Source organism: Eptatretus burgeri, chromosome 3 (assembly GCF_056783735.1).
Source record: "Eptatretus burgeri isolate ZD-2024b chromosome 3, Ebu_testis_v1, whole genome shotgun sequence".
In the NCBI taxonomy this organism is placed as follows: domain Eukaryota; kingdom Metazoa; phylum Chordata; class Myxini; order Myxiniformes; family Myxinidae; genus Eptatretus; species Eptatretus burgeri.
In genome coordinates, this window is record NC_140963.1 from 121742363 (window position 1) to 121754653 (window position 12291).

At 44.7% G+C, this 12291-nt stretch overlaps 1 protein-coding gene across 1 annotated transcript in view; it reads left to right on the plus strand.

The window, feature by feature from the left end:
* The first annotated feature begins 10541 nt into the window (after positions 1-10541).
* The window catches only part of LOC147030880 (complement factor H-like), a 374343-nt gene continuing 372593 nt past the window's right edge, over positions 10542-12291 (plus strand). The window contains exon 1 of the mRNA XM_085875422.1: positions 10542-10705. Coding sequence (XP_085731548.1) covers positions 10585-10705 — 121 coding nt within the window. The 5' untranslated portion in view covers positions 10542-10584. The remainder of the gene's footprint in view (positions 10706-12291) is intronic.

A 12291-nucleotide genomic window follows, 5' to 3' on the forward strand; every position in this document is an offset into this window, starting at 1 on the left:
CACGACGTATGCCGGCGTATGACTCACACGTTCCGCTACGCTGGCCACAAGTTGTATGCGCGGTCTGCGATCGTTGACAGACGTCAACACATGCTACTTGTAAGTTAATCACAAGTTGAGACACGCCGAGGTAATGTTTAGCGTACCCGAAACTTATTTCTAACCTATGATTAACGTGTTGTTGGCACGTTACGCGATCGTTGCCACACATCGACAGACGTTACTTTTAAGTTACTCATAGGCTGAAAGACGTCGGTATAATGGATCGTCCTTGCGTCGGCGTCTACGGCCACGGCCAGGACACTTATTTGCAGCATTCTTCAAACTTTTCTTCGGCATGACGAGGATGTTCACACTTTGATGTCTAGCTTGGCTATGATTCCAATTGTCCATCGGCAGCGTCTATTTAAAATAGTCGAGTTTGAGCGTTTTAACACGTTCAGAAGAAACGGTTCAAATTTCCAAACCCCAGCGTCAAAAAACAAAGGCGAGTGACAGCAATTTAAATCGTTCATTGTAAACAATGAAAATAGTTGAGTGGTACCGTTTAAAAGTCGTTGAGTGTAAAAAAAAAAATCCATTTGTTGAGCGCAAGCGTCTACTTTCAATAGTGGAGATGCAGCAATTTAAATCGTTGAGTTTATCATTTAAATCGTTAAACGCAAGGACGATCCATCATAACCCACACCCTCCCCCTCACACTCACCTACTACTGCCAACCTGAACAAACTACTACTAATACTAATACTAATACTGATACTGTTACTGCTGACATGGACATCGACTCAAAAAGGACTCGAAAACACTGTTGGGTTCCCCTTTTATGAGCAGCATTTTTATATACCAATTCCCAAAACCGCTGGGAACACGTCTTTATATGGCAGTTGTAAGCTAGAAACACGTTAATTTTTTTTTTTTTGTCGACCGGAAGACGTCATTGGAATACGTCTACATACGTCGATGTGTGTTGGGACTACGTAAAGAATTGGTTCAAAGCACGTCAAACATAAGTTAGAAATAAGTTTTGCGTAAAAAAGACATTACCGCGACGTGTTTCGACTTACGAGTCGCTTATAAGTAGCCTTTGTGGACGTGTGTAAGCGTCCGCATATCGTGTGTAAAACTTATCCCCATCGCATGCGGAACGTGTGTCATACGCCGAGTACGTCGTAAAATTTTGAACATGTTTAAAATTTCTTGACGTACTCTACTTACTACGACGTATGATAGCGTACTTTAGCGTTCTACTCACGTATACCAAACTTACTCAAACCGTATTTGACGTGCCCCAACGTTTTAGACACATTTTTCTTAGGTCGGCATACGCTGGCAAGATCGCCAAGGTGTGACCGCGATGTTGACACTTCCATTTCTACGGCAGTTATGATTCGAATCGTTGTGCGTCAGCCTTTTAATAGGCTACGTCACGACATCGTCGGCGATGCGTGCAACGCGCTATGCCTAAGTTAGACTATCGTTGGGCATCGGTTGTGTAGGCCGACAACAGGTTCAGCATTCGTTGTTATAAGTTATCTATAACACAACGAAACGTTCTGTGTCCGTTACCAATGCGTTATACATAAGACCAAGTCGCTATGAATACGTCCGAATCTTTAAAAAAAAACATCAAAAGTTCAACGTAAGCCAGCGTTTTACATACATTTTAATACGTTGCCATCGCTGGCTAAAACGTCAAGGTGTGACCGGGCCTTGAGGGGTAGTATGGGGAGGATGTATGTGGATGATCTGGCTGTTGTGTTTGAGAGTAGGTGGGAGATGCAGGAAGTACTGGGGGAGTGGAAGGAGGCATTTGGGGAGCATCGGCTGAAGATGAGTACGGAGAAGACAGGTGATGTGGTTCTTGCAGCAGAGAAAATGAATGAATATCAGGTTAGAGGGGAAGGGCGATCAGCCAGTGAAATAGGTTTGAGTATCTGGGGGGGACACGTAGCGGGGATGGTAAGTCCGAGGCAGAGGTGTGGAGGAGGATTTAGGTGGGTGCAAATATATGGAGGACGGTGGAGGCTGTCATGGCAGACAGAAAGATATCAAGAAAATTGAAAGGGAAGGTTCTGATGTCATACGTTACGCCGACCTTCCTTGATGGTCTGGAGACGATGGCACTGACAGAGAAAAAACAATAGAGGCTGGAGGTTTGTGAGAACAACTGAGTCAGGAGGATTGCAGGAGTGAGGAGGGTGGATAGAAGGAGGATGGATGAACTGAGGGAGGAGATTGGTGTGCAGATTAGCTTTACGGGGAGATTGGTAAAATGCCGCCTGAGATGGGCTGGTCACTTGGTGTGGATGGGGGAAGAGAGAATGGCAAAGGGAGATCGGATAGATTGAGGAAGCAAGGTCGTAGGAAAAAAGGTAGACCATGGTTGAGATGGGAGGATTGGGTGAGGAGGGATATCCGTATGGTAGGGGTGGTTGGAAAGTGGAAGGAGTTAGCTGAGGACAGAGGGGGTTGGCGGATTATCGTCATCAAGGCAGGGCAGAAGCTTGGTGCCATCGCACCTCACCCCTCGTAAAGGGAAGAGGAGAACAACTACGAAGGGATACAAGGCAATTAACCAATGTTCTGTGTTCTCTATCTCCCATAACATATGTGCCAGTTGGGACAAATACAGAATTGACCACACAAAAAGGATAGAACTAACCATCCACATCCCATAGCCATCACCGAGGATTATTCTTTTGATTTTTAACTTCTTTTTTTGTGGGAAATGAGTAACAGGATGGGGAAAGGGAAGATGGGAGTTGGAAGGAAATGCAAGTTGTAAAGAGGTGAGGAAAAAAAATAGGATAACAAACATTTGTGGAAGAAGGAGAATTTGAAAAACACACTCAGAAGGAAAGGGCATCGCAGGGAAGGCGGATTTTTAAATGCAAGGCACCTTGAGAGAATAATGGGAAAAATCTTGGCTGCAAAAAACAATACAGGAAAGGAATTGGGGTGGGTGAGTGGAGCTTCCACGCACCCAAGTAATCCTACTTATCTCGTCCATCCATCGACGTTCAGTTTAACTTTCTATTCCTTCTACCCACCATTTCAAGTGCTTATCGAATGATTGTGCAAATAATCAGCTTTCCTTACTGTCACCCTAGTACTTCACGGGCAGGGTATCGCATCATTGAGTATGCCATCTTTCGGAGCGACGTTGAGGCAGATGTCCCGCCTGTTCATGCTCGGTGGAGGATGGAGATCCAGAATGCCCTTAAAAAGAGTAGGTCATTGTGTGCCGTGAGCCTGGCCAAATTTCCAATACTTGCCTAACTTACAGCACCTTGTGACAGGGTGGTATCTTATCAAGGGTCGGCACTCAGTCACAGAACTACTTTGGCAGAACCCATGGTCTGGAAACAGAACATGGTCTTGGATTTATGGGGGATGCACAACTTTGAGTGAAGAAAATAAATTGTTCTTTATTTCCAAGATATCCCTTCGTACTTTTTCCTATGAGTAGCTCCGTAATACATGCTTTCATTTACTTCGTCATTTTTGCTCATTAATGTCTACTTTAATTTGCTCAGTTATTTTCTTTTCATTTGTGCTCTTCAATTAACCTCAATACATGAACACAAGCTGCAGTTTAGTTGAACGGTACATCGTATGTAAGAACCACAAACCGTAACAATTTTGTCAACTCTGGGTGTACTGTACTGTTGTGTACTGTTGTCACAAATCCAAAAAAAGGAATAAATTTGTGTCTTTTGTATTTTGGTATCCTGTTGTATGAGTACATCAGTATATGTTCAACGACTCTTTCGACATATTTGCTTAAGTAGCAAATTCACATCCAAAACAGATCTCTGCCTAAAAACGAACAATCCATTAACTTGAACGGGTCCAAAGGTTTCATGAACCTCTTTTTATCCTGAACACACAAAGTGAAAAGCAGGGTTAAGCACTTGGTTCACTCTATATCGGTGTGTCTGTCTACAAACATCATATTATGATCAAGGAACAACATTTCAATTGAATGTTTTATTTTGAGCATGAATATGAAAACAAACCTGAAGTTTAACACTACTTTGGCTCTGAATTTGTCCCAATCGTGCATGCTCAGACAGGGGTGAGATAATTTTATTTACTCTGTGAGCCTGTCTGGCAGTCAAACAAAATTGAAAATCATTCCGAACAGGAAACATTGTTTCCTAAGGATGTCATGAAAGACACAAACAACAGGCATGGAGAACAAATGTAACGTGTTCAGTAAGGTGGTGCAAAAGATGCACCAACGGTGGGAAACTTCAAAAAAAAATTAATATATTTTTATAAAACGTTAAAATATCTCTATTTTTATTTCAATTGAATTATATACTTGAACACTGAAGAACAAAATCGCATTTTTTTGCACTTTCAAAACCCCTTCCATTTCGCAGTACTTCCTACCAATCCAATTTGCTGTTCGCAGACTCTGCCCACGTCCTTGTTTCTCAAGACTGAACTGGGTAAGGTGTTTTATGAACTCTGGTTTTATTTTTGTTTCTGTCCATTTTAGGTTTAGACCCATTTAAACATAAATTATGAACTAGATATCTGTGATCGCCAAGGGTAAGCCTTACAATTTCTGAACTGTATCTCGGAAATTATAAGACTCACTCTTGGCGATCTCCTGTGACTTGCATTTCGCCTGTACATCCAATGATGGCAGTATTTTTTTCAGACTGCCATTTGACCTTCACTTTTAACTTGGTGGGGTATGATGTAAATTTAATGTAAATGCGCCTTGCTCTCAGGCTATTTGGAGAGGAGAATTTCATTCTGATCGGATAAACCTTAGTCAAGTTATGGTGAAGAATGTTAAAATGTGCACAATTAGGTCATGACCTTAAATTAGGTCAAGGTCAAAAATATGTCACACCCATATACTTTCTGTACACATTATTGGTGCGAAATTTCATTCCAAAAGTCCCAACCAGCTCTGAGATACAAGTTCGGAAATTGGGGGTGCAGGAATTTTTTTTTTCCAAATGGTGGTTAAGTACATCTGTGGGGGGGGGGGGTCTAAGAAACTCTAAGGTACCAATAAAAATTGGTGGTGCTAATTTTAGAAACAAACTCTACAACAGCAATAAGCCTTCCCCTATTCTGTCGGGGAAGGCTTATGACCTCCGCCTCTGAATGTTTTGTTTTAATCTCTGTCCGTCTGTGAGCGAGGAAATTATGGACGGACTCGGGTAAAAACTTGGTGGACAAGTTGGGTGTGTGACAAGACCGAATCGATTATATTTTGGTGAAGATCCAGATACAAGAATTTTTATGCCTCCACCGACGAAATCGCCGGAGGCATTATGTTTTCAGGTTGTCCGTCCGTCCGTACATCTGTGATTTCCTTTTCAATTAATTTTTTTCTGCAACCGCTTGTCCGATTGACATGAAATTACCGCCATAGGTGCTCATGTAGAATGTTTTTAATGATAATTATGACATCAAAAGTCATGTGGTGTGACAGCCATGTTGGAAAAAAGGGGAAAAATTGGACCTCTGTATCTCCGAAATCACTCCATGGAAAAAAATTGAAACTTTGCACGTGTCAAGCACTCTCTATGGGGGAACATGGTTTGTTAACCATGATGTCATCGGTGAAGTGGTATCCAAGCTATAATCGACATGTATAACACTTTATCTGATCAGTATGAAAATTTTTGAGGGTCATCTTGGGATAAATAGTTGGACAGAAAGAAAAGATGATGACGTCATTGGTCACGTGATTCGGCAGCCATATGAAAAAATAAAAAAAAACCTTTAAAAAATCTTCTCCAGAATGGCTTGACAGATCGAGGGCAAACTTCACACACATGTTCCCCAATCCTTGGGGATACCAGAGTGTTCATGAATAATTGATAGGTCACATGGTTTGACAGCCATATTGGATTGAAGGACAGTATTAAAAAACAGTTTTCTCTTGAACTGCTTCATCGATCGAAGTCAAACTTCACAAATATCATCTCACACCATTGCTGCATATCGTGTGAAAATGATGACATTATAAGTCACATGGTTTGGTAGCCATCTTGGATAGAAAAACACACCTTATCTGATTACAAGGAAGGAAATTATGCGCAGGAGGATGCCATTTAGCCCATCATGCTTGCATCACACCAATACCAGATTTTAATAAATCCGTCAATACCCCTTCCCTTCGTGTGCCGCCTTTTTTGGCTGCTGGTTGCATCATTGGTTAGGGGTGTGGATGTGCCGCTGATGCAGTGCCCCTATTACCAGAACGCTTGCTTGCTTGCTCTCCCTCATGCACAGATTTATCCCCTCTCGTGTTCAGTTGTCTTACCCTTCCTCCCGCCCTTGGTTTACTGAAGCTTGTGGCGAGGCAGTTGTCCTGAAACAACTTGCCTTTGCCTCATGGAAAGCAAACCCAACTGAGGGCAATCTCAGTTCTTTCCACAAAGCTCGGAACAAGCGTGTATCTACCCTTAGGAGAGCCAGAAAACAACATCTTTCTCATCTCAAGTCTGAACTCTCAAACCTCTCTCCCTCCTCAAAATCCTGGTGGCGTTTAATCAAATCTGTTTCTGGTGTATGTTCCCCCTCCATCCCCTCCCTTACCTCAAATGGCCGCACTGCTGATTCCACATGTGATAAAGCTGAATGTCTAAACTCGGTGTTTGCAGCTAAATCTTGTGTCCTAAACCCATCACTATCTCCACCCACTTTACCCAGTCGCACCCAACTGTCCCTGGACTCTGTATCCTTTTCTCCTGACAAGGTGGAGAGCTTGCTTTCAAACCTCGAGTCAGATTCTGCAACCGGTCCAGACGGCATCAGCCCACGTGTCCTCAAAGCCTGCTCTTCTGCTCTTGCTCACCCTCTCTCTGTTCTATTCACCCTCTCATTTGCCCAAGGTCATCTGCCATCTGCTTGGAAATCTGCTATCATCACTGCCCTGCATAAAAAAGGTGCAAAAACAGATCCCTATAACTACAGACCAATCAGCCTTCTCCCAATCATCAGCAAGGTGATGGAATCCATCATCGCCTCAGATATGAAATCCTTCCTCTTCTCCAATGGCTTGATTTCCAATCATCAATTTGGTTTCAGACCAGGTCACTCTACCCTGGATATGCTGCTTCTGCTCTCCCATCAATGGATGGAGGTCCTCAATGCCAGACAGGAAATCCGAGCCGTATCCCTGGACATATCACATGCTTTTGACACAGTCTGGCACCCTGCCCTACTCACCAAACTCTCTTCCTATGGTATTCAAGGCCATCTCCACTCATGGCTCGCAGACTTCCTCTCCTGTCGCAGTCAACGTGTGGCCCTAAATGGAGTTCTTTCATCCCCTCTTCCTGTGCAGGCTGGAGTTCCTCAAGGTAGCGTTCTGGGCCCTGTTCTTTTTCTGGTTTTCATCAATGATCTCTCGGACTCTCTGGAAAATCCTCTATTTCTCTTTGCCGACGACTCCACCCTCTGCCGTACCATCTGTCATCCCTCAGACCAGCAAGCAGCAGCTTCTTCACTCACTGCAGATCTGGATAAAATCACAAACTGGTCCAACACGTGGAACATGTCTTTCAATCCAGACAAATCTCACACTCTCACTATGTCTCTTCGAAAGGACCGTTTACAAACCCCCCCCCATCCACTTTCTCAACAATCCTCTGGAAGAAGTCTTTTCTTTCAAGCTTCTAGGTCTCACTATCTGCCATGACCTTTCCTGGGAAAGTCACATTTCCAACCTCGCCTCAAAAGCCAGTCGCCGACTGGGAATGCTCCGTCGTGCTAAGTCCTTCCTCGGCCCTCTTGAGCTCCTGACCACTTGCAAAGCTTTTGTCCGTAGCCTGATGGAGTACTGCTCTCCCCTCTGGGTTGGTGCTCCTGCCTCCCACCTTTCTCGGCTTCACGCTGTCGAAACCAGGGCATTTAAGATCATCGGCATCTCCCGCAATGAAGCTGAGTCTTTGGGCCTCTCACTCAATCACCGCAGGTTGGTCGGTGGTCTTTCTGTCTTCTACCGACTCCTCTCCAGCCTTGCCCCCCCTGCTCTCTTTGCGATTTGTCCCCACCACATTTCCACACGGCGCTCAAGGTCCACCAACAACCCCCTTCTGGTAAAACTACCAAAATCACGAATCACTGCTCAGCTTCACTCTTTCATTCCTCTTTTTTCCCGCCTTTGGAATAAACTTCCTCACTCTATTCTTTCCCATTCTTCCCTCCAGGCTTTCAAAACAGCTGTTCACCACCACCTCTTATCTTCCCCCATCCAAATCCTCGATCTTTTCTACCCCCGATAATCCACCCAAGCCCACTTCCTTCATTTCTCCTGCTTTCCTTCCTGAAAGTCCCTGAAATGTCCATCTTCTCTTCGCCATGTTCCCCGTCCCATCCCCATCCCTCTCCCTTCCACAGTTCACCTAATGTGTCTGTTCCCCACTGTTTTGTCCCTTCCACTCCCGCCCCTCTTGTCTCATGCCTCCTTGCTGTGAGTTGTGTGTTAGCTCTCATACGAGCCTCGTCCAAGGTATACAAAAAAAACAAAACAAAAAAATAAAAATAAAAATAAAAAAAACGCTGGTAATCATTTTGCCGACCTTGGAAGGATGACAGGTCGAGTTAACCCCACCTTGTATTAATTCAACAGCTGAGCGGGATTTGAACTCAGGACCCTAAGGTCCAAAGCCTGCCACCATCACCATTAGGCCAACACCAGGATCCTATTGGTGGGATACAAAACGTAAACTGTTCAGCCATGCACTGGTATGCACTCTACCAAATGCCATTCTAGTTTCTTGTGCCTTTCTAATGCACGATTCACTGCAGGCTGCCTTCTATCGCAGTGTTGTTCAGCTATAGCCTGCTCATATTTTTGTTTTTGAGATTACAGGTAATTTAAAGAAATCCACTGAACATTAATGTAACTCTAATTCCAGTAACACAAATCAGATTGAAGGCAAATTCCTTGTTCATCATTTGCATTCATATCTTAGTGAAACACAATTGGCAGAGGGTGTGCAAGTGCTGCAAAAAGTTTTGTCAGTCTCATCTTTTGAAAAACTAACAAAGGAAACGAGCAGGTTCATTGCAATAGTTATTTTCTCACCGATCTGAGTTTCTTTTGGAACCTCCAAATCTTGCTGGTGATTTTTCAGCATCATGGTTATAATGCAAAAGTAGACCTTGTATGTTAAGGTAAAAGGATGGCGGTTAAACTATGAAGACATGCAGTTTAGCAGGTGGAGAATACATCGAAAATTCTGTAATTGTGAAGAGAAATTTATTTGCCAGCTCAACACATTGTATTTGTTATCACTGGCGAAGAGTGATGAAACAGAATACTTTTTTTTTTCTTTACTAGAGCGAGGATCATGGGAAATCAAGGTTGGACCTGTAGTGGGGGTAGCGGGGCAACATTTCGGCACAATGGCATGGGAATGAGGGGAAGGCGGGGGGGGGAGAGGGAGAAGGAGAGGGAGAAGGAGAGGGAGAGAGAAAGAAAGAAACATTTTAAGGAACAAGTAAGAAGGTTGGGTTAGAAAGGGTTAATGGTCAGGATGGGGGATGAAAGGAGGTGACATTGCACTGTCTGTTGGAGAGAAGAGTAGGAAAGAACTGTCTCTGGAAGGTGATTCCATAGACTGGAGAAGCGAGGAACAAAGGAGTTGAGGTGTGCAGTTAGCCTGGATTTTGGGAGTTTAACCAGGAGCAGCTTACTGGAATAACACGTGCATCCTGGAGCTGCAGTGATAGGAAGCAATAGCTGCAGTAATGGGATGACTGAGAGAACAGAGGAAGCAATATTGGGGAAGAGGTGGTCGAAAACAGAGACCACCGACCTGCTTGTGATGTGAAAGAAACAAACATTGGGCTTCAGCCTTGTCATGGGAGATTCCACTAATATTGACAGCTTTAGATTCAACAGCATCCAGGAGAGACAGACATGATGCTGGAGTGCCAGCCCATAATAAAGAGCAGTACTCCATTGTGTTACAGACAAAGGTCTTGTGGACTCACTAGCACTGAATTTCCAAGAAAGACTCGTAACGATGGAGGATGTCCAGTCTGCAACCGCCTTTGGAGGCCAGCTTTTCCAGTAGTTGACCCAGGTGAGATTGTGGCTGATAGTGAGGCTGAGAAGTTCAAGAGACTGAACCTCTTCCAGTGCTGACCATGGATCCTTCCAGAGCACCAGTGTGAGACAGTGAAATTTTCCAGGACTGAAGGACATGTTCCATTTATCAGGTTAGCACCTAATCAATTCTAGATCATGAGAGAGTGAAACAGCTGCTGTCTGCCTCACAGGGGGTTGGGGTACTGGATAACACAATATGGAAAGGACATTTATTTAAGAAATCTTTTCTTGTATGATAATTCTTCAGCAAGCCTTCAATTAGAGAATGACTTCACAGACTCAACCACAATGACAGAGACCACATGATCCACCACAAAGTAAAACTGCATTTTTAACTTGCAACACGCAAAACAAGTTGTGTTTATTTTTTGGTTAAGCATTTCGCATCTTATCTTTCGCAAACAAGATGTGAAAAGGGCATTTCATTGCCGGGAATTTGAGTTTACTTTGACATAAGTTCCAAAACCCAGGGAGGGGAGGGAGATATGGGAAAAAGAGGTTCAGGAAGACAAAAAATATATAGGCAGACCATGTCATACAGGGCAATGGAGAGGCTGTGGGTACACTGCTTGCTTCTACTTCTCATCAATTCTGCTTTTGGGCAAGGTCAGGTTCAAACAATTTGAATACCGAGATAGATGACTGATTACTAGATTCGCATGAGTGAATACTTGACACACTTTTTTGATGATTGTTACAGAGAAATAATCCAAATGAAATTGTTGTTCAGAAATATGTTACATGTCATCATATATTCTCCTTTAACTTTGGAATTTCGATAAAGTCAAGTTTCATGCAAAGCTGTATGATGGAGATGTGTTTCCATTCGCAGTAATCGGAATGCTCTCTGCAAACATTGCTGTTAGAAAGAAACCACATAGTGTGTCTGAAATAGTGCGATGGTTTTGGAAACTTACCACAGGGGGAGAGCATACATGGACACGGAGGAGACCCGAGGATTAGTTATTTCATTAGTCTATGTGTAGGTAGATCTTGGACCCTTGTCGAAGGGTTTTTGTGGGGGGCATGCGTTGAGGTTCGTTTGTATTTCCACGGTGTGATGTCTTCCCTTCCCCCCACTCCCCCCTGCTCCTTTCAACAATCCCTCCTTGATACAATCGGTCCGTTTCCTCCTCCCTTTCCTCCTTTCGATAATCCCTCCTTTACCCCATCATTCTGTTCCTCCTCAACCCCCTGCTCATTTCACTCATTCCTCAAACCCATTGGACCATTCCAAACCCCGATGCAACTTTCAATATTTTCTCTTTTACCCCCATCAGTTTGTTCCAACATTCCCCCCCTCCCCCTCTGCTCCTTTCAACAATCTCTCCTTCACACCATTGATCCATTTCAACAATCCTGCAATGACCCCATTCACCAAACCTCAAGTCAACGGTCCCTCCTTCATCCCTCGCTCCATCTGCATCTCTCTCCATTTCCACTCCGTCCGTGCATTATTTTATTTTACAAGTTCATGGAACAAAGCACAACACGTGATATTCGTGTCCTGCTGGATGGCACCTCTTGCATGATATAGTGGAGCACTGTACAGAGAAAGTTTGCGTGTGAGGGAGGGGCTGGAAGGTGCCTGCAGTGTCTTTAATGCACCAAGGGTGCGGTGGGGGCTGTGATGAAAATTCCCATCAGAAACAGTGGCATTTTCCACAAGCTGTGTTGTGGATACACTGAGATCGGATGCGTACCAATGAGAAGAAGGCTCAAACGTGTAGAGATGGAGGAAGCGAGATCCAGAGAGGGAGAAGAAGCTGAGAAATCGATGGGCAGAGATGCCAAAAAGCTTGCCGGCGAGGGAAGCTGCCTCCGCTACAACGTCACCACCGCCTTCCCCCGCTGCAACGTCACCACCACCTGCCTCCACTGCACCGTCACCCCACCTGTCCCCGCTGCTCCGTCACCCCACCTGTCCCCGCTGCACCATCACCCCACCTGTTCCCGCTGCACCGTCACTACCACCTGCCCCCCACTGCACCGTCACAACTGCCTGCCCCCGCTGCACCATCACCACTGCCTGCCCCCGCTGCACCGTCACCACTGCCTGCCCCCACTGCACCGTCACCACTGCCTGCCCCCGCTGCACCGTCACCACTGCCTACCCCTGCTGCACCGTCACAACTGCCGGTCCCTACTGCACCGTCACCACCACCTGCCCCCACTGCACCGTCACAATTGCC